The sequence below is a fragment of the Aquila chrysaetos genome, chromosome 19 (genome assembly GCF_900496995.4).
Source record: "Aquila chrysaetos chrysaetos chromosome 19, bAquChr1.4, whole genome shotgun sequence".
Taxonomy (NCBI): Eukaryota; Metazoa; Chordata; class Aves; order Accipitriformes; family Accipitridae; genus Aquila; species Aquila chrysaetos.
Genome location: NC_044022.1, coordinates 24,505,250 through 24,527,179, shown reverse-complemented (window position 1 = coordinate 24,527,179; position 21,930 = coordinate 24,505,250). Strand labels below are relative to the sequence as shown.

At 51.4% G+C, this 21,930-nt stretch overlaps 1 protein-coding gene and 1 long non-coding RNA gene across 14 annotated transcripts; one reads left to right on the top strand and one right to left on the bottom strand.

Annotated features, from left to right (window-relative positions):
- Positions 1-1,812: 1,812 nt before the first annotated feature.
- On the top strand, positions 1,813-21,348 carry TSKU (tsukushi, small leucine rich proteoglycan). Of its 13 annotated transcripts, none has more exons than XM_030042960.2 (5): positions 1,813-2,089; positions 3,516-3,988; positions 4,670-4,751; positions 17,945-18,979; positions 19,719-21,348. In XM_030042960.2, the coding sequence occupies exons 2-5, from the start codon at positions 3,958-3,960 to the stop codon at positions 19,819-19,821; spliced, it is 1,251 nt and encodes a 416-aa protein (XP_029898820.1). In that variant the 5' UTR covers positions 1,813-2,089; positions 3,516-3,957; the 3' UTR covers positions 19,822-21,348. The 13 variants fall into 13 exon arrangements, with proteins under 13 accessions (XP_029898820.1, XP_029898818.1, XP_029898817.1 ...); XM_030042958.2 differs by having other exon boundaries at positions 3,308-3,988; XM_030042957.2 differs by having other exon boundaries at positions 3,278-3,988.
- On the bottom strand, positions 3,152-4,656 carry LOC115353481. Its single transcript, XR_003927586.1, has 2 exons — positions 4,206-4,656; positions 3,152-4,048 (listed from the first exon to the last, which is right to left on the bottom strand). It is a non-coding gene; the product is annotated as an uncharacterized LOC115353481 (long non-coding RNA).
- Positions 21,349-21,930: the final 582 nt, after the last annotated feature.

Sequence of the window (21,930 nt, the reverse complement as noted above, 5' to 3'; positions counted from 1 at the left end):
ACAATTTTCCCATGTCCATCTACCAGCAGCTATTGCAAAGCATGCTCATTTTAGGCTTCAAATAAATAAAACAAAATTTAAAGATCTTTCTTGAGCAAAATTCAGAGATTTTTAAGCCAGGTTCATGTTTTTCAGCTCTTCCTTTCAAACACCCAGACCTGGCAGTGCTGACCCCTGGCCTTTATCTCAGCTAAAGAGTTTAATTCCCAATTCCTCCAGCTTCAAACTGGCATTTTGCTTTACCGAGGCCAACTTTGACATGGCAGGAGCCTAACACGAGGCATGGAAAAATTAACAAAATGGAAAATTAAACAAAAGTTTCCAGCTTAGCAACTTCCCCTACCCAGAGCTATAAAAATGAACAAAGACCTGGGTGAATGGATCCTTATAGCAGACTGTTCATGTCTGGAGATATCACCACCACCTCTACATGGAAAATCACCACCCAGATTAAGGGGTTTTCCCAGGGTTTTCCCCAAAAAGCGCTTGGCTCAGCTGATTCCTGAGCACAGATTTCCTCCGTCTGGCTCCCCGGGGCTGCTTGTCCCCTCCTTGGCAGAGCTCTCACACTCTGATGGTGATTCCCGAAAAGCAGCTCCTACGACGTGGGCGCAGAGTGAGCACATAACCCAGATAAAACGTGCTCGGAAATTGGGAGGGTGGAGAGGAACCTCTGCCATCTCCTCCTGATGTCCCCGGTATCTTCTGATCAGAGCTGTGTTCACTGCGGGGGGATCACCCAGCAAATCTTCAGGCAGGCCGTGGGGTGATGCGCTCGGGGAAAGCAGCTGAGCGGAGCAAAAACCTGCCTTTTCGCCACCTTTTCATCACAAAGAGATGCTAAATGCAAATCTCAGCAACACGCTTGCTTGAAGGTCGTGGTCTGAGCAAACTTCGATCATTGGTATGGGGCATGTGCCATATTTCAGAGCACCAGCGCTACTAAAAGTAAACACAGGGAGCCTGGTGGTACCTTCTTAACCTAAACGTATTAAGAAACAAGCAACCGCACAGCTTGGGACCTGGCACAGGCCACTAATCGTGGCTAGCAGACGAGGCGTGAGGTGTGGGAAGCCACAGCCAGCCGCAGGGCGAGTCCCCTGCCACTCACAGACCCCTGAGGTCCTTTTTGCCTTGTCCAGTGTCACAGCACCACGACACTAGGTAGGCTCCCGGTTCTTTTTCCAGTACCAGCATCATGACTCGAGCCGCCACCAGGCCATTACACCTAATAGTCAAGAAATTCTGCTGCGGGGCTGCTCTTTCACAGCCTCCTTGGAGAAGCCCCAGAGACTGCCCATCCCACAGGGATGGGGTCCAGACTCTCTGTTCCCCAAACTGTGGATTCCTACCTGCTTTTTTTTTTTGCTTTTTTTTTTTTTTTTGCTTTATCCTATTTCAGGGGTTGCACCATACAATTTATAAGCCCCAGTCTCCCGCCTGCTGTCATCGCTCAGACCTTGGTGCTGCCTTGTCCTACTCTGCACCCTGGGGTGACGGAGCTGACCTTGGCCCTATACGTCTGGAAAACTGGGTGACGTTCAGGAATAGGACCCACTCCTGCGAATACAGCCCTGCAGAGGTCAGGGCTGGAACCAAGGCTGTGCTGTGAGCGATCCCCAAGAAAGCAAAGGGACGACAAGAGATTTTACCCAGGGGGGAAGCAGAGCAGCAGGGAGGGGGAATGTGTGTGTGCAAAGCCGGCTTGACACCCCCCCCCCCTGCTTCTTTTTCCCCATAAGGGGGGTCTGTAGCTCAGGAGTGGCACAGCCGAGCGTAAGTCCTGCCTCCTTCCTCCTCCTCCTCCTCCTCCTCCTCCTCCCAGATGTTCCCTTGTGTGCAGCCATCTGTTGAGCTCCCTCCTCCCTCCTCCTGCGGGGAAGGGGGCAGCCCGCTTGCCCGGCCAGCTGCACGCCTTGGACGAGAAAGAGGAGGAGGAGGAAGGAGAAGAAGAAGAAGAAGGAGGAGGAGGAGGAGGAGGAGGGAAGAAGGGGACACCCGGCCCCAAGCCTCGCTGCTACCGGCTCCCGGCGGAGTCCGCTCCCCGCCGTGAGAACCGGCCCGGCGGTGGGAACCGACCCCGGCCCCGGTGAGTCCTTCCCTGTCCCCCCCCAGGCTCACAGGCGGGGTGTGCAAAGCCGTGGGGTGTTGCAAACACCCCCCCCCCCCCCCCCAATTTTTTTTTTTTGGGGGGGGGGGCTGAGCCCTCCCTGCTGCCTGCCCTGGGAGCTGGGGATGCTCCAGCTCCCCCCAGGCCAGCCCTGGGGGTGTCTGCTGGGGAGACACCCCCCCCCCGCCTCAACCTCCGAGTGGGGAAACTTTTTTTTTGGTGTGATGAGTTTGCCTCGCGTGGGGGCTCAGCGGCCGGCGGGGCGCTGGGGGGGGGGGGGGGGCATGGGCTGCAAAACACCTCGGGTGAGGGGCGAAGGGGGGGGGGGAGGACAGAGGTCTCGGGTGGAGGTAAACTACTTTTTCCCCACCTCTGGTTTTGCCAAAGGGGGAATTTTGGGGGCGAAGCGGGTGCGTACGGGCCCCCAGCCCGGTTCACCTCGTCCCCGGAGGGCTGCAGCCCGAAGGATGGGGGGGGGGGGGGGATATGAAACATCTCCAGCCGGGATCTTTTCCCCTTTTCCTTCCCCCGGTGCAATGGTGGTTTGCAGAGTGCTTGGGATTGCCACGGCTGCAAAGTAATCCGAGCAGCAGCTGGAGGCTGCGCACCGCCTCCCGTGCCCGGCTGCCGGGCTTTGATTTCACACTGGGCTCCCTGTCTCCCCTCCTCTCCCACCCACCGCCCCCCCCCCCAAACCCCCCCTGCCTTTTTCCCGGCCCTCCCTTCCCAGCACGGCGGGCTGGGAGAAGAGAGAGGCTTTTTTTGGTCGGGTTCTGGTGCTGGGAGGCTCGCAGGGGTTTGCAGCTCGCCCAAGGTAAGGGGAGAAAGGAGAAAATTGGGGGGGGGGGGGGTTAAAGCTTAGAGGGGTCGCCTGGATGGGGTGAAGAGGCTGGGAGGTGAAGAGGGGGGTCTTCTCCCCCGGGTTGTGGAGATAAAAGCAAGGCAAAGCTCCCTGCCTGGGAATTTCCCATGCCTGTAAGTGGATTAAGCTGGAGGGGAAGGTGTGTTGCCGGGGGGGGGGAAGAAGGGAGAGGAAGCAGATCAGGATTTATTTGTTCTCTTATTGCAAAAAAAAAAAAAAAGCTGCTGGTTGTGACTTTTGAAGCAGGAGGTCAGAAAGCACGGGGTTCCCCTGATAACGCACACACCCTGTAAACTTTTAAGCAGCTCCATGGAAACTTGTTATTAATGCTGCAGTCATTAAAAGGCGCAGACCACGGCAGATTTATTAGCCCAGTAAACCACAACACGTGCCAGCTCTCTGGAAACAAAAGGGTCCGTCAACTTTACTCCTCTGCTTGGGATTTGGGAAGGCTGGGAGGAAAGCGGCGAGGATGGAGCCGGTGGCTTGTGTCGTGGGGAAGTGGCATCGCCTCCGTTAACCGACGCTCCCCATCGCGGTTAGCTAACGTAATTTGGTGGCAGCGAAGGCGTTCGAGCACGGGTGGAACGAGAGCACGGCGAGCCGCGCCGAGCTCACGGCGTTCATCGCGGCAGCCCGGCGAGGAGCCTCCAGTCTCTGGAGTCGAAAGATTTCCCCGGGTGTCTGCCATGATAAATCAGCTGCCGTTAGCCTGAATAACCGCATTCACTGAAGTTACAGTAGGAAACTTGTCTGGGTGGACACTGTGCCATTGCTCTGCAGAGAGCAGCCGGTGCTGATCGCTGGCATCGCGCTGAAATATTGCATTGATCGCCGCTCCAAAGCTCGCTTGGCAGCGCGCGGAGCTTTATTGCAGCGGTAGAGAGCAGAGCGAATACCGGGAGAAGAGGCACTGTGGACAGGCAGGGTTAGACCAACGCCTCGCCGATCTCTCCGGGAATAAGGAGCGCGCTGGATGTGTTAGATGCTGGAAGGACTCGGAGGGAGCCTGGTAGGTCCCTGGGAGAATTTGCAGGCGAAACTCGGCCGTGCCGCTTGCCGTCGGCAGCCGGGCGCTGCAAAGGCAAAGCGGGTTGGTGTCTGCCGTCGTCCTGCCGTGGGGCGCAGCTCCCGTCCCTTCACGACCCACGGGAGCCAGTCCCCGTCCCGGAGAGGGCACACGGGAGGCGTTTGCCCGTACGTGGGTTATAAATGACCCGGCCAGGCCCTGACCTGTGCTCAGCCGTCACCCGTCTCCGACGCGGGGGTCCCTCTCCGGAGGCGGGGGGAGCGATGCTCGGGATCGGGGTGGGCAGGAGGGTGGGTGGCAGCACCCGGACGGGTTTTTCCCTTGCGGCATCCCGGAGCGGGAGCGCTGCGGGGAGATGCTGTTGGTTTGTGAATGAATTTGAGCAGCTGCTGGTAGAGGCAGTGGGGAGCAATTACAAAATGCCCGGAGGGAACGAGGACGTGAGGGACGTCCCAGGGGACATTAATTTCTGATGGTGAGGTAGAGCGGCAGGGAAGGCTGCGGGGTCGGGGTGAGGGTCTCCCGCACCCTTATTCTTTAAGATTGAATGCAAGGAATAAAACAGCATTGAATGGGTGGGAGGAAATTGGGAGAAAAGAGCTCTAAAAAAAAAAAAAGCCATGCAAAAGTTTTTTATTTGGTTTTCTTTTTTTTTATATATATATAGGAAAAAGCATCCTGTGCTCCCCCAGCCCTGCAGCGAACAGCAGCGTGTGCCGCCCCGGCGCGAGACAGAGCTGGAAAAAAAGGTGAGCCACCGTCTTCCGGAGATTTAGAGTTTTCCCTCCATCCCTAACTGCTTTTTTTCCTCCTCTTTCAGTCTCTTCTCCCTCCTCCTCCTCGCTTGTCAGCTGGTTAGTGGGGAGAAGCAGAGGCTGGAGGGTGGGATAAGACAAGGCATCCTTGTCCAGCAGCCCTCCTGACCCCCGGCACCCCCGGGCCGTGCGCGGTAGCCGCAGCGCTGGCCTCCTGGCAGGCTATCAAAAGAAACTTCCGAACGCCGAGATGTTGAGGGCCGGGAAAAGATAAAGGCTGGCTTGAGCAAGCCGTTTCTTGTCTTAAAACTTGGCACCTGGACCTATCAAGGGGAACGTATGAACGGCTCAGCCATTCACTACACGGAAGCCTTGAGATTTTAATTTGTATTGCAATTTTTTTTTTTAATTTTTTGTTTTCATTTCCTGGGAGTTTCCATCGTTCATTCTTGGAGTATTCATGATGTGCAGCAGGGGGGAAGGAAATACGTGCTCTGAGAATTGCCCCGGCCTCCCCCCCTGCTTGCAGACGCTGCAAGAGATTAAACCAACCTGGCTGCCTTAGCACGGGACATTCCTGAGTTGTATTAACCAGGCTGGAAATCTGCCTGTTGGAGCAGTGGCAAACTGGAAAAAAAGCACTTTATCTTTGCCGTAGCTGAGCGCACGGCCATGTGCTGTGTGTGATATCTGAGCGCTGGCATCTGTGGGTTTTCTTTTCCTTCCCCTTTCCCCGCTCCTACTTCTTTTTTGCTGTCCATGTATCTGTGATGCTGACTCCTCTCCCTTCCTCTGATTCATGCATGGCAGCTCAAACCCAGGGGTGAGGAGAGAAGCAAAGACCTTTTTTTTTTTACTTTGAATAAGATAACCCTTGTCAAGAAAAGCTGAAACTTCAAGGCAAAGCCCTCCTGTGGCAGATGGGTCAAACCAGATGTGATTCCTCACCCCCGTCACGTCTGAAGTGACAAATGTGCGCAGAGCTCGCCAAGTGGGGCAGGACAAATCCCTGACCCCAAAATCACCCATTTTCCTCCCATCCTTGAGAATGAGATCTCTGTAGCAGGGGGCATGGCGAGGCCAAGTTTCACACACCCTTCCTCCAAAGCCCTTTAATCCCGGTGCAAAACTCAGTTCCCACCCAGGGTGCAGCCCCCGTATCTACCCAGGATCGGAGCGTTGCAACCTCTTGCAGGAGATCTCCAACTCAAAGGATTACAGGATCATGGGGTAACTCGTAACCTGGTCAGTCCCACGGCCGGGGGGGAGCATTGCTCTTCTGGACTGTCCCCAAAAGTCCCGTGGTGATGTCCCCATCTCCTGTGTTTGCAACATGGTGCATGGTGACCTCCCGTGGCTTTGGGGGAAGGAACAGGGTGCAAAGGGCCAGCGTCATGTAGCCCATATGGCGGGCACGTATGAGGATGCCGTCATTTGGGAATTTTTACTCTGCCGGTCAGAAAATCAGGCCAAATTGGGTTAGGAGGTGGCTTAATAAAGGGTTAAACAGAAAAAGAAGATGTTTTTGTGCATCCTGGGTGACTTGCGGCATCTCCATGGCACGGCAGAAGTGCCACAGAGCTGCGCCAAAACCAAGGGGACGGGGATGGGCACAGGATGGAGCCAGAGGAGCTGAGCAGCGTGGTGGGCAGAGGTCCCTGGAGGGGCAACCCTGCTGTTGGCAGCCACCGGGACTGCAGCCATGCTTCAGAGTCCACGAACGCTGATTTGAGAAGCACATAAGATTCTTCTCCACCACGACCACCTCCCCAAATGTCCCCTTCCCTGTCCCCCAGCCTGGCTGCCCATTTTGCAGAAGGCAAAGCAAGGCTGGTGTCCCCAGAGTGTCCAGACAAGGCAGGAGCTGGACACGGTACACGAGGACACTGGTGGCATTTGGCTGGACCGGTTGTGACAGTGGCTTCTGCGCGGGGTGAGACTGGGGCGTCTTGGCTTGTACTCCACTCCCAGTTAAACTGGTGGGATTTGAAGCTGGGGATGGTTCAACCATCACCCCAACCCCACAGAGGAATGAACACCTCTCGGTCCTGGGGTTAGTCGTCCTTAAGGTGTCAGGAGGGAAACTGAGGCACGTGAATGGGGACTCGTGGTAACATCAGCGGTGAGAAATGGGTCCTGCTGGGGATGTGGCTCTCCCAACCAACTTTAGATGAGCTTTCTCTCCAAAATCCTGCACCAGGCAAGAGGGACCGGAGGATCCTGGGCCAGGGAGGGGAGGCAAAGACCTGAGGAGATACCACAACACCGTATCACTGGGGCAATAGAGCATCATCTGGACTGGGAACCGCCGCGGGGACAAAGCCCTGCTGCTAAACCCTTTGTCAGCTTTACCCAGACCCCCTTCCCCTCCCCAAATCCTCCCTTCCCAAATCTTGTAGGAGACCCGCTGGGCGTAGCGAATGCCTCGCGCGCTTCGCTGGGGTGGGGGCAGCTCCTGAAGCCCCGCTCTACCGAGCGGTTTCGCTGGCGTTCATTGTTCGCAGAGTCACATTGCAAGAATTATTGGGGGGGGGGGAGAAGAAAGGCCGGGAGGGGAACGAGACGGGAGCCTCCAGCTGTGCTGTTTGCAACAATAATGGCCAGGATTGTATTTATTATCTCCTCGGTGGAGGGTCTGCAGCTGCACGCTGAGAGCCACAGGAGGCAAAGAGGCCTGGAGATTATTGTGCACGAAAAAAAATCCCAACCACAAAAATAAATAAAAAGCCCACAAAGAAGCCCTGGGCCGGCTGGGGCAGTGCTGAGGGGCACCCAGCCTAATGTTGCCTCCCCTCTTTGCCCTCCCTTACTGAAGCCAGGAGCCCCGCAGGGCTCTTAGAAGAAGGGAGGTTGGGAGCTGCTGCCTTTCAGAGAGCTAAAGCAGCATGGGGTCCTCTTAAAATCCTTCTGCCATGGCCAGAGGCATTGCCCAGCCGAAGTCCCAGCGGGGCAGATTTCTTTTCCCTCTGCTTTTCGCATGATTTTGGCCGGTGCCAGCCTCCCCTGCTTGCTGGAGCCGGGCAGAGCACCGTGACCAAGGCACGCCGTCAGCGGCAGCGTTCGGAGAGTTGATTTGCAGCCGCCTCTGTTTCAAGGAGAAAGAGCTGGAAAGCCCTTAGAGACCCAGGATGATGGGGCTGCTATGAGCTATTCGCTCCTGGTGGGCCGTGTCTCACCTGGAAGGGAGAAGCATCACCCTGGGATGTATCGCCTTCCCCTGGGACCATCCCTCCTCTCTCTTCCTTCCTTCCCCCTGCCCAGCTCATCCTTTCCAGGGGAACCCATCCATCTCCATCCACGCAGCGTGGTCCTTCTGCAGCTCAGGCCAACCCACCGGGGTGGTTGAAAGCAAACTACATTGGGGATGTGGGGTACATCCACAGACGTTGTGCTTTTCCCTCACGGACCAGACAGCCGCTGGTGGGTCCTCGCAATCTCTGCTCTCCCGGGGTGGGATGTGGCATGTGCCATCCCAGGGACATGCATGGCACGTGGCATTTCCCAGCCAGGCACAATGATACAGCCGAGAAGCTCTACTAACAGTTAAAACCAAGAAGGGTCCATCGTGGGTAGGAGGTTTCCTCTCCCTGTGCTGGACCTCTTAATGTTTCTCACTGGCCTGGTGTATGGTGTTCGTCCCGGAGTGCATTCCTCTGGAATTATATCACGTCTCTGGGAGCCAGAGTGCTACAAAAAAGTATCGTCGTAGCAGGAGCCGGCGCAGGAACCGGCTGGGGCTGGGGGTCAGGTGTGGGAGAGCATCGTCAAAGGCTGAGGCTGTAGGAGGAGCACGCTACGATCATTTTAGCTTTCACTAATTGACCAGCTAAGAGATAAGGTCCTGCCTCAGTTGTTTTATGCTTTAAAAATTCATGTCAGCTTGTTGGCTTTCTTAGTCTGACACCAGGAGAGGTCAGAGAGGAGGGGGAAGCATGTGCAACCCTGACGTTGCAGATGAAGCTGTGATCTATCATTTTTAAATTGATCTTTTGCAAAGGGGGATGAACCCCTGAAGAAGGAGAGTTTAATCTTCCCAAGGTTACCGCTGTGATTTGGGTAAAGCCTGGGTATTTGCAGCCTCCCTTCGTGCATCACAGCGAGCCCTTGGGCATCGGAGATGGTGGGGCAGGGGGATCTGTTGGTATCTTCACCAGGTTCCTCTACAGCAAAATGCATTAGGGCTGGCGTAAAGCTTGGTGCAAACCTCTCCTTTTGCTATGAAATTTCATGCCAAAGGGCTGGTCTGTCCTCCCGTTTGTGTCAAAATAAGTCCTCTGCAACGCAGACCTCCCATTCTGGGATGTGTCGCTGGGTTTATGATGAAGATCCTATTTGGGCTGAGTTCGAGGCGGTTAAGAAAATATTTGTGTTCCTGGCTGAGATGAGGTCTCCGTTATGCTCAGCGAGTGCCGGGATAGCGAGACCTCCTGTTCCTGGAAATGCTCACGGTTAAAAAGCAGAGGGGGGAGGATGGGAAGCAGGGGTTATTAGGGGTAAAAGGATTTGGGGTGGTCACCCTCGGGGTGATGCTGGAGGAGGAGAAAGCCCTGAGCTCCTGCATCCCTTGCGGGCACCTTGTTTGATCCCGTGCATCCCGGGCTGCTGGGAACCAGCGTGCGGCTGCCGATGCTCCCAGTTTGAACGGTCCTGCAGCTGGCACAGCCAGGAGGCCATGGTGGGGCCGGGACGCTCACGTCCCGTCTGCTCACGGTGAGACTCGTGAATACCTCTCGGTGCTGCCGGGACGTGCCACGCCACTCCGACGCCTGCCTTCCCCTGCCCGCAGCTGCTCCGGAGGCTTGGCAAACTTCAATTTCCTTTCGGGAACGCCTCCTCCAGGCACAAGCACAGCTCGGCGTGAGGCTGGCGAGCAAAATTGCTTTCCAAAGCCATGGGAGACTATTTCCCCACCCTGGATAAAACCACTATTAACCTGAGAGCTTCCTGGGCTGAGCAGGAAAGGGGGATTTTTGTGCAAAACCCTGGTGCTGCGGTGATTTAATTTCTGATTTGCTCATGCTGGAGGTAGCACTGACCTTTTCCCACTTGAGGTGAAATTCCCGGGAGTTGGGCTGCAGTTTGCTTCCAAGATGTGGCTTTTCGAGGCACGCAGCTCTCGAGGTGGCAGAAATTGTCCATATTTCAGCCATGGATGTAAAGCATCTGGAACTCGCTGTATGGGCTGGCAGACCTGCCCGCACAGGTTTCCTTTTGTCAAAGCCCAAAATACACCGCACGGCATCTTGATTCCCTCCTTGGGCGGGATGAGGGATGCTGGGGGAGAGATTGCACAAGTGGAATAAACGATTAGCTGTTTAAAGACTAGGATGATAAATTACCCATGGCTTCTTGCAAAGCAGATGGGATTTGTGATATTAACAGTTGGAGCAAAGATTATTTTAATAGGTCTCTCAATTTCTTTTATAAAGAAAGGATAATTTATTTTTATTTTATTTAAAAAAAAAAATAGAGCAGAGGCTGTTTCAGCTGAGCAAGAGTTGTCACATGTTTGAAAACAAACCCATAGTGAGAAGGGTTTGGAGGTGCTGGGTTCCCTCTAGATCAATCCCATATGTCTTCTCTGCAGCCCGCATGGTGGGTCGAGTGGCTGCTTCGTTCCGGCTTTGGCGTTGTGAAATGCTTCTGATGCTGAACAATTTGGCTTTGCTCTTGCTAATCTTATCTATCCCATCCCCTGTAACGTCTACAAAAATCTCCCTGAAGGATGGAGAGCATGGGTGGGATGCTGGTTAATCATTGCGGTTTTGGCTCAGCAGTTTCTCTATGTCTGGAGCTGAGAAAAGCGAATGGAGATAACTGACATCTGGGGAAAATGAGGAATGGTGTCTTGTTTTTTCCTTCCTCGCCCCTTCTGGCTGTCTACAACGCAAATTCCATGTTTTTTGGTGAGATGCAAGTCTTGCACAGGCAGACTTGATGCAGAGCAATGGGGTTCTTGTTCAGAACTGGGAGCAGCATCTCGTCTCTGTTTATGGCAGTTTTATCCCCTCTTGAAATCACTTGAACAGGGACAAAGCACCCACAGAGCAAATAAACCACTGGCTCAAGATCTGCTTGTCCTGGCTACCTCCTGTGATCCCTGGGGACCCACAGGTCAGAGAGGGTAAATCCCGTCCTGAGCTCACCCATCCCCATCACGCCGCCCATCCTGGTCTGCCTTAAATACAACCGCATCTCTGCTTTGAGGGAGGAGAGACAACTTTTTGTTTCCATCCCCAGTTTGGTGCCTATTGTATTTTATTCTTCCATAGCCTGGTAATGTAGATTCCTGATACCACTGGGTTAATTACTTGCTAACAACTCCTCCTTTGGTGATGGGGCTCTTGACTGAATGCAGAGGAGGTGCTTTTACATCCATTATTAGAAATCATTAAAGCAGAAACAAATTCATAGAGAAATCTTTTCTTTTTTTTTTTTTTTTTTTTTTTTTTTTTTTCCCTCATTCCCTGCATTTAATTCTGGTTTTCCCCAGTGAGCGGGAAGATGGAGCAAAAAGTGTTCAGGCACCTGCAGGATGATTTCAGCTCCTGTTCATGCCCTTGATGTCTCTTTACACTGAGCCATAAGGGCTAAAGCCACCATCCCAGTGGCTGAGTTTCCCCTCATCCCAATGCTTGCATGCACTGGTGGGGGAAGTAGGGTGAGGAGAAGGAGAAGACTGGGTTGCACATCTCCTTCTTTATATCTTGATGGGGATGCCTCTGCTGTCTAACCAGCTTTGCACTTCCCACTGATAAAACCATCAGTGTGAAGTGAAGGGTGATAACTTATCACCCCAAAGCGACTTGTGCAATGGCTCCTGATGGAGGGCTTTGTGAAATCAAGTTGAATTTAGAAGAGCCAAGGCACTAATTCTCATCTTGCTGTCACTGACACCTAGAGTAACTCCACTGAACTCCCCCAAACCCATCTAGGCAAATGCAGGTTCAAACCTAAATAGCAGATACTTCTTGCATTCTCATTAGCTGTCCTCTCCCTAAATCCAAGAAGTCAGAAACACTGAGTGTAAAACCGGGACCGGTATTTGCAAACCATATCCCAAACCAGTAAACAACAAAAAATAACAAATGGGTCAGAAAGCCCTGTTCCCATTTACACCAAAACTCCTTTGTGAGGAAGCACTAATTGGCTTAATAAGGTTTATATAGAGGGGGTAAACACAGCTCTTTGATGCATGCATGTGCGAACCCCTTCTGCAGGGGAAAGCCAGTCTGAAGCAGGCAGAGCAAAAGCCTGGATGACCTTTACTTTCCATGGATTCAGACACACACACACACAAAAAAAAGGAAAAAAAAAAGAGTAACCTTGTCAGCAGCAGTTTCTTTATCATGTGAGGGGTGTGTGCCTGCGAGTTAAGGGATTAATAGTCTCTGATTGTAGGCTGGTTTGAACCAGCTTTGCTGACTGCTCACGTTGGCACATGGGATCTGGAGACGAGGCTGCGATTGCGTCATTTGGACCGAGCCCGGGACAATCCATACTGGAAAAGTGTAGCTGTTGCTAGTGCTGCACTGTATTCAATAATTATTCCTATTTTACAGAATAATTAATGTGAGGAGAGGGGGGAAAGGTCTCTGAAGCAATTTTGTTGTTGGAGAAGCAACTGGGGAGCATCCTGGTGCTCTGGAGCTGCCATCCCAGCTGCCTCGCAGAGCCTCCCAAGTATTTAAAGAGAGAAAGAGCCAACTATCTCTTCTTTTTTTTTTTTTTTTTTTTTTTTTTTTTTTTCCAGTCTGGAGGATTTATGGCCTCTATCATAACCTATGCAGCTTGTTTTGCTTTCCAATAGCGTTCCCTTTTCCCTGCCCCCAATTAGCGAATGCAGCCAAGTGGGCCTCGTGGGCCTTGCTATAAAGACTTTGCCTTTTTTCACTTGGCTGATGCAAGAGACAGAAGACAATCCCCAAATTTTCTTCCTGATGAAATATTGTTGCTAATCAACTCCTCCCTCCTTTGCTAGAACAGCAACTCTATTTGGGATAGGCGGACTCCAGCCCTTCCTTTTTGCCTCTTTCCTTTAAAGGTTGCTATATTTGTTGTTAATCCAGAATTAATCCAGTAGCACGTTGGCAAGAAACATGGAAATTACCAGGATCAGTCCACCACGCCTTAGATACACGGGGGTTCATCTCTAATGGTGGGCTGGTGTTGAAAAGACAGGTCCTATTTTCCCCATTCCTGTGTCAGAGCTGCGGCTGGGCAGCCCAATTTGCTGGAAAACTGACCCACCAAAGAGGAAAAAGGAAGATCAGGGGGTTTTTGTGAGCTGAACTGATTCATCCTGGGTATAACTCATTGCTGGGTGGGACTTGGGTTTGGAAGACGCAGCCAAGGATGGGGTGGGAAGCGGTACCCCAGGGAGACGGGGCATCCTGTTCCGCCATGGACAAGGGAGAGACGGGGCATCTCCAAGGATGGGTCTGGTCTTAGGTGGGTTTCATCCCCTTCTGGAGCAATTTCTTTCTCTTCACTCTACCGGAGAGACAACCTGGGGTTTCTGCACTTCTTACTTACGTATCTTAAGCTTCATTGGGTGAGTTTGGGTCTTCAGCCCTGACTCTGGCTGCATTTCAGCTGAAGCTTTGCCAAGTGGCATGTTCAGGGAGGCTGAGGGGTGCAGCATGAGGAACGGGGCAGCCGTTTCCCGACTCCGTCAAACAACAAACTTTCAAATACCTCCCCCTCTTATTATTTTTTAATTAGTCCTTGATTTTTGGCTATAGGGATTTCTGGCTTGGTGGTTGCCAGGGCAAATGGAGGTAGCATCCTCTTCATCTTCGCGTTCCCAAGGTGGGAACCAGTCCCCGAGCAATGGGTTTCCATCCAGGGCAGGATGTGTTAGCACATCTCCCTTGGGTGGGAACGAGGTGGAAAAGTCTCAGCTGTGGATTGGGGAAGACTAGTGAGAAAAGTCTTTAAGGAAGAGGAGAAGGAGGAAATCAAGTGCAGTGAGAAGCGTGAATTTGCAACAACACCGTAACAAGGCTTTCATCTCTCCCACCCCACCCCCTGACCCTCAGCTGAGACCTGGGTTTCCTTTACAGTCTGGTTTTAAAATCAGATTTTAATGGTTTTCTTGGCAGGGAAATCTCAGTGTGAGGTTTCTGCCCGGGTCCTGCCACATGACAGTGCAGGGTATGAGCAGAGCAGGGAGGAGGCATCCGGGCATCTGCAGGCTCAAGGAGAGATGTGGGATTTGGGAAGAAGGCTAGCACCCTGCTAGGAGCTTGGTCCAACCTTGGCTGCATCATCCACCACTGAATCTCCTTGGGGTTGTCTCAGGATATTTTCCGTGCAGAAGGGACAAGCAAGAGGTAAAGAGCAGAGCCCTGCAGCCACCCCAGGCACCTGAAGTGTGGGGGATGCTGCTGCACCCCCAGCAACTCCTGTTGAAATCAGTGGGTGTAACAAGCCCCCCAGAGCTGTCAGATGGCCAAAATTTATCCCTGGGATCTCTCCACAGCACAACAGCCATAGAAATGAAGAGGTCATGGTCATGAACCAGCCCAAGGGTGGGCTGCTTTCTCCCAATGGCTTTCCCCTTGCCATCCCAGGTGATGGTGCCAGTGGTTTCTGGTCCATGGTGTTTCCTCCAGGTGAATCTCCCCAGTGCCGCAGGAGGATAACTCATCTTCCTTTTACGAGGGGATAGCTTGGCTTCCTGCCTTTATCAACAGAGCAGCTCGTAGGCAGCAATCCAAAGGCAATTTGATGCGGTTTCAAAAGCACGCTGTACACAGATGAACTGTAAATGCCTGCGGCATGTTTCTTTCCCCATTTCAAAGAGCGCTATCGATTGCTCCATGCGATGATAAAGCATGCCTGTACCTGACTAAGCTCTTCGTTGATTATCTGGCAATGCAGGAGTCTCTTGGACTGGAAGATGACCAGTACCTTTATTTCTCCTATATTTTATCAGACCTATTGGCCAAGGGGCTTGTTAGCCTGTGAATGCTTCATGCTGCTCTGTAAGGAAGTTTTTAACTGGTAGTAATGGATTGCATCTCATCTGCAAAGCAATTGCAGAGCCAATAAGGGAGAATTTGGGGCAGTGCTGTGAGGAGGGAAGATCCAATAGATGCTGTGCAAATATCTAAGCTGAGCTTTGCGTACTGCATTTCAGCTGTGTAATGGTTTGTTCTTGCTGCTGGCTGGAACCATGGATGTTGCAGCGGGAGTCACTGTATCTGCCCACTTCTGGCCATCATTTTTGAGGCTGATTGGGAAGGGAATTCCCATGTCAAAAGGGGTTTGAGCAGCCACATATCGAAGCCCAGCACTGGCTTTAATTCTCCTCTCAGTTCATATAATCACAGAATCACAGAATGGTTTGGGTTGGAAGGGACCTTTCAAGGTCATCTCGTCCAACCCCCCTGCCATGGGCAGGGACATCTTCAACCAGATCAGGTTGCTCAGAGCCCCGTCCAACCTGACCTTGAACGTTCCCAGGGATGGGGCATCGACCGCCTCTCTGGGCAACCTGGGCCAGTGTTTCAGCACCTTCATCATAAAAAAATTTCTTCCTTATATCTAGCCTGAATCAATCCTCTTTTAGTTTAATACTGTTACCCCTTGTTCTATCACTACAGGCCCTATTAAAAAGTCTGTTCCCATTTAAACTAGGACTTTGGAAATTGCCCTCTTGCTTTTCTTCAGGTGGCCCAGCAGGAGCCCATGAAGGTCTTAGCAGTGCTCAGAAAACCAAGTCTCACACTGATGTGTCTTTGGACCTGCTGGAGTCTGATCCAGCTCCCACCAGAGCCAACAGGATGCCATAAGGAACTGAGCTGGGCTTTCACAGAAGTTAGGAGATGCTTTCCCTGTTGAGACATCAAATGGGAATAGCCACTGGGTGGGATCTGGAAGAAGAAATACCAGTAGACTGAGTTGACACTAATGCGGGTACTTCCCCGTATGCGAGACATTTAACATTTGAGTTTTTGCTTTTTTAGTTTCCAAAGAGCTCCCCACTGCTGTAATTTCCCCTGGTAATAAAACACTTCAGTGCGTTCCAAATGCAGCTTCATGAAAAGAAAAGTAGTATGTAGTTTAGGAGAGACTGCAGAAGGGAGCACGCTATGGTCTGTCTGCACAGAACCAGAGGGGATCAGCCTTGATGTCATTAGGAAAGGGATATCTGGAAACGTGTCTGCAGAAAGGAGCTCTACCCCCTGCATCCCCTCTGCACACATATGTGTTTTCTCAAGCAACAGTTGAGATGGGCTGGGACTAGGGCTCATCTTACTGATTTTCTGTTGTTTCTATAGAATAATGGACCCCAGAGGGTTGCGTGTTGGCCTTTAGCAATGCTTTGGTTGCAGGCACTTTGGCCAGAGTCCCAATCTCTGCTCTCTGTTTGAAGGAGATCTGGGAGTTACCGCCAGACAAGTCATATCAGTGATCAGGACAATATTTTTGCAACGCTTTTTCCCCTTTGCACTTCTTTTGCACATTGGCAAGTAGTCCCTGATCGGTCTCCTGGGAAAAAGCTCAGGGTCAGGAAGACCGTGCTGGAAAGGGAGAGAAACTGCTGCCAAGGGGTGGGTGAGGGAAGATGAAAGGAAGCATGAACTTCTAGGAAATGGTCCTGGGAAGGTGTAAGAGCTGTGGGGAAGGCGCCTCAGCCAGATCAAAGAGTGTGTGGGAAAGATGATACTGCGAGGAAGTCAATAAAGTGCTTTTAAACAGCGGTGGGAAAGGTGAGAATAGAGACCAAGGGGGCTGAGGTGGGGATGGGAACACACGTTTAAAGGGGATTTTTTTTTTTTTTTTTTTTTTGGCTAAATGAGTGCGTGGCATGCGAGCCTCTGTTTATCACCAGCAGCGTAGCCAAAGAGTGGTGCTGATGGATCTGCTTGCCTGCTTTTTGTTGCTGGCCTCCCAGAGACTTCGTTTGTAAGGCACGAGGAGCCATCACCCATGACTGCAGTGGGAACCAACGAGGACAGCCCTTGCTGTCTCTGCTGACCTGCAGGATGCTGGCACGCTCCAGTTTACCCTCTCCAGAGATGCAGAGCTAAATGTTTTTTGGCTGGCTCTTGAAAGCACTCAGCTGCTGTTGCCCAGAGTTGTGCGGAGGAGCTGTTAGGATGTGATCTAAAGAGGTCCAGCACGCCGGTGAGGTGCAGATCAGCTCTCTTCCTCCCTTGGCTGCAATGATGGAGGGACAGAAACGTCTCAGCTGGAGAAGGGTCAAAACCAGAGGGGTGGAGAGAGCTCCTTGCTTGCTGGCATCGTTAATCAGAGAGAATACTTAATGTAATTAGCAAAGACTCCCCAGAGGCTCTGTGTGAAATAAATTGGCTCTATTCAGCTGATGCCTGTGCAGGAGGCTGGGTCCACCACAGCAGAGTCTGGGTTAGACTAAGCAGTCCTTGGTTCTTCTGCTCCAACAGACAAGGAGCCAAGAGGCTGTTGTCTGTCCTACCTGCCACCAGCCCGAGGAGCGTTGGTTTTAGCCACCTGCTATAAAGCAATGATCCTACCTATCTAAACACGTCTAAATTTGCATCTGAAGTCTAAGCAAGGGAGACATGCTGTCCGCTTGGGCGGTAGGCAGCTGGCCTTTCAAGCCGTTCATCCTGGAGGATGTTCTGATGATGCCATTATCTCTGTCATCTATAGGAAATTTGAACAAAGCTTTGGTTTTTCCTTCCCTGACAAGGGTTTTGGACGCCTAAGGGTCCCACCGAGCGCACAGCCTAAATGATTTCTCCAACCTGTCAATGCAGGGTCTTGAACCGGAGCTCCCAAATCTCACATGGATGCCCTGACGTGAAGACCTCTGTGTCCTGAAGTTTGCCAGGCTGTAAAATGACTCAGTGTTTGAGCTGTCATTTAACCTCATGCATGGTCCAGTTGAAAGGGTGTATGTTGCATAGATTTTGCTTTAAGGCAGCCTACTGTTCTTACAGCTAATTTACAGTTGTGTCTTAACTTGGTTATATCTGCAAAGACTGTTAACCCAATTTTTCTTTCTCCATTAATTTCCCAGTGGGGTTCATAACATGAGAGACAAAGTGTTTGGGACATCCATGCTATTTAAGGGTGTACTTAATCTATTCCTTTGGAAAGACAGTGGAGAAGACTGCATGCCTCAAACTGTTACAGATCTTCAGTAATTTCTGCAGCAATTAAATCTATTTTCATATTGTCTTGTTTTCTAGGTCAACAATGCAGTTCCTAGCCTGGTTCAATTTGCTGCTTCTCCTTCCTTGTTTCGGTACCACCAAAACCTGCTTCCCCGGCTGCCACTGCGAAGTGGAAAGCTTTGGTCTCTTTGACAGCTTTAGCTTGACCAAGGTGGACTGCAGTGGAATAGGCTCACACATTGTTCCTGTCCCAATCCCTCTGGATACCTCCTACTTGGATCTATCATCAAACAAACTGGAAACAATCAATGAATCGATGCTTACTGGCCCTGGATACACCACCTTGGTGAGCCTCGACCTGAGCTACAATAAAATTGCCAAGATTTCCTCCACAACCTTCTCCCGGCTTCGGTACCTGGAGTCCTTGGATCTGAGTCATAACTCTCTGGAAGTCCTTCCAGAGGACTGTTTCTCCAGTTCTCCTCTGGGCGACATAGATTTGAGCAATAACAAGCTTTTGGATATAGCAATGGACATTTTTGCTTCAAAAGGTCAAGGAAAACCCCTGAATGTGGATCTGTCCAATAATATGCTCAGCACAATTACGAGGCACCGTGAAAAGAGCATCCCCAACATCCAGAACTTAAATCTTTCTGGAAACAGGCTAATGTCTGTGCCAAACCTTCAAGGCATTCCTCTCCGATACTTAAATCTTGATGGGAACCCTCTAGTCAAGATTGAGAAAGGAGACTTCACGGGGCTGAAAGATTTGATTCATTTATCCCTCAGTGGCCTGCGTGGCTTTGGAGAGTTTTCTCCTTATAGCTTCAAGGAACTACCAGCCCTCCAAGTTTTGGATTTATCCAGCAATCCTGACCTGAAGTCACTGACTGCTGAAGTTATCTTTGGTCTGAACGCCCTACAAGAGCTCAACCTCTCTGGGACAGGCGTGTCATCCTTGCCAAAGACTGCGCTGAAATACCTACCTTCCATCAAAAGCATCACCTTGGGGAAGAACATACAGTGTCTTAAGACCATCAAAGAAGGACAGTACCACCGACAAATTGGGCTGACCAAAAAAGAGGTCCTCAGTTGCCACGACAGCCACGGGTCCGTAGCAGCAGCCCCTTACGTTTCGTGATGAAAGCTGGGGAGAAGGGGTGGGGAAGGGAGGGTGGGGGGCTGTGGGATTTGTACAGGTGTCGGACTGAGATGGCTTGCAGTGTGCCTTTTGTAAAATTGTCAATAATTTATATATTTGTATATGCCAATACTTGATTGTTTGTGGATTTTATAAACTCTCAAATCCTGGTCCACATCATCTGCAGGCTCCAGATTTTGCCCAGAGCGTTGAGGTCCTGTATGCAGCCCGTTAGCTCAAGAGCAGTGATTCTGGACAACGGGGACCAAGCTGCTCTGCAGGTCCCAGGGCAGAACAGCCGGTCTGGAGCAAACCTTTGTGCCCCAGACACATTTGTAGGAGCAGAGCTACGTCTCCAGAGCACACACCAAAACATACCAACTCCGTAGCTGCTTGCTTACAAACCCATGCATCATCCTTTTTTTAATTATTACTCCCCAAGAAGTGCCTTCTGGATCTTGCCTTCATTAGCAGCACCCTGTTCCCTGTCATGCACTTTCAGTCTTGAAGAAACATTTCCAGACAAACCTGAATACAGGGTGCTCCTAATGTGCTGCTTTTTACATGTTATTTGCATAGGTGTGCAATGAACACTGAGTAAGTCGAGAACTTTTCCCACAATTTTCTCCCTGTTTTCCCATCTCGATCCTTTTCATGTCAAATTACTTCAGGTCCAACCTTGGCAACCTCCTGTCTTTCTAACCTTAGAGAGCCATTGCTCAGAGATGATGTGCAGCAGAGCAAGGGAAGCAGAGGGGTCTGCCAACAGCCGCATCTCACCCAGGAACCAGCCTCCGATGAAGCAAATTAACTGAAGAGATCAGGTAGCCTAGCTTAAAAAAAAAAAAAAAAAAAAAAAAAAAAGAATAAAAATCCCTCCTCCCTTTCTGGGGAAGCTTGGAAGAAAACCTTGACAGGGATTCTCGTTTTGACGACCTTATCAAACCAAGATGCAGACCCAGAGGACGTGAGAGTAAGCTGCTTCCACGCTGACGTCCACCATCTGAGCACAACATCTGCGACTCAGCTGGGCTCGTGTGAGGCAATTTCCAGCGCCGAAAAACTCTCCAGAACATGCCAGGGGAAGAATTAACACTGACGCCTGGGACCCTGGAGCGCTTTGCCTATCGGGGAAAAATCTTGGGGGGTTTTTTGCAGAGTTGTGGCTTTTCTTTCTCTCACACAGCTCCTTGGCTGCCAACTGAAATCTGATAAAAAGCCTCAGAGATTTACTCCTTTTTTACTCCATTGCTGAAATGCTGGCAAAGTAAAGGGGAACCCCTCTCGTCCCTCTTTTCCAGGCTAGGAGAAAGTGGGGGAAGGCAGCACGGCATGACTCAATGCCATGTGGGAAGCCTTCAACTTGCTTATAGGAGCTCCTGCGATGGAGGTGTCTGGTCCACATCTAGCACGCTCCATCCTGGGGATGGGAAGGGATGTTGTGGATGGGGGTCCTGCTCGGGTTGGTCTGCAGCTTGGTCTCTAAACCCAGCCTTGCATCACGGCAACCTCCAATGTTTGAAGCTGGTTTAGGGAGGTCCGCGCAAAGGTGATACAGATATCAATCCATCCCACAACCCTCCTTGGGAGCGTTGGGAGGAGCTCAGGCTTCATCCTCACACCCCCAAAGGTCTTTGCGAACGGAAACCCTGTTGCCCAAAGCAGCTCTCTCCAGGGATGGTTGAAATCTACTGACCCCATAAAAGGCAGAGTCAACACCTCACTTTGGATACTGAAATCCCTCTCTCACATTTTCATCCATCTCCTTTTCAATCATGGATCTTAGGGTGGGATTTTAACCCTTTATTTCAGTGCTGAAGGTTTTCCCTCTCTACTGAGCCTTTGCAATGCTCGACCAGCCTTCACAGTCACAGGAAACATTGATTTTCTTAAAAAGGCAATGGGACTGCCTAGAGGCAGGGATCTGGAGGGGAACAGTAACCAACTACAGTGCAAGATGGGGGCAGTTTGGGAGGGAGGAGGTGTTTTTTAGTAGCTCTTGCCTTTTTAAGAGAATTCTTTTCTGCTGGCAGAAAATGTAATTTTTTTAAAAGTTGTTTAATTTTATAAGTCTGTACGTAGATGAAATGTTTCGGGGATCACGTACTGTCAAAGTTACTGTCTTTGCACCACTGTGGTAAGTTTAAAACCCAATGTGACAATCCAATTGAAGACTGCAAGATTTCCTTGTGTAATCTCACACTAGCTGCTAGCTAAACAAGTCTTAGCAAAAGCTGGCAAATACCGTCGCTGTGTTTGTTTTTTTAAAGAACCTCTGCAGCATTGTAAGGCTTTGTGATTACTCACAATATAATAAAGCGATTTGGAGGAGAATAAACCCAGATCCCCCGGATTTATTGCCTTAGTGCTGGGAGGGCGACAGCTGTCGCTGGGTCCCAGGTGCAACGCGGCTTCTCTCCTTGCTCTCCTCAGCCCCACCAGCCTCATGGGTGTTGCATCTCCAAACTGGGGGCAGGATTTGTCCCGCTGCGTTTGGCTCGCTGGGCTCCCTCACTGGCAGAAAGGCTTGAGAGCTGCACTGGCTGACTCAAAGGAAATTACGGACACGTGGCAGTGAAGCAGCACAAGAGTATCTGGAGCAAATTTCCTGCTCCAGGATCTGCTCCAAAGCTTGTCAGAGATGGTGGGGATCTCTTCATGGATTTTGCCAGTTTGGGACACGGTCCGCTAGGGTTGAAAGGCTGGATTTGCAGAGTGGGTGATGTGGGGAGAGCCCACGAGCTGTTTCACAAGACCTCGGGGGTGGGAGGAAGCGAATGGGCGCGGGAGCGATGCCATGGCATGGCAAACCACACGCTGCCAGACCGCAGGGCTTTTGGCGGCGAGATACACGTGGTCCAGTCTCAGCACTGCTCTCCGAGGAGCGGGGGGCTGCTGCGTGGAGGGCTAAGAGCATGCA

Coding starts and splice junctions, on each gene's coding strand:
- TSKU (XM_030042953.2), top strand. CDS start 2,597: ATGAAACATCTCCAGCCGGGATCTTTTCCCCTTTTCCTTCCCCCGGTG. Junction 4,752..17,944: donor AGACAGAGCTGGAAAAAAAG/GTGAGCCACCGT, acceptor CTTGTTTTCTAG/GTCAACAATGCAGTTCCTAG. Junction 18,980..19,718: donor AGTTGCCACGACAGCCACGG/GTCCGTAGCAGC, acceptor TTCTAACCTTAG/AGAGCCATTGCTCAGAGATG.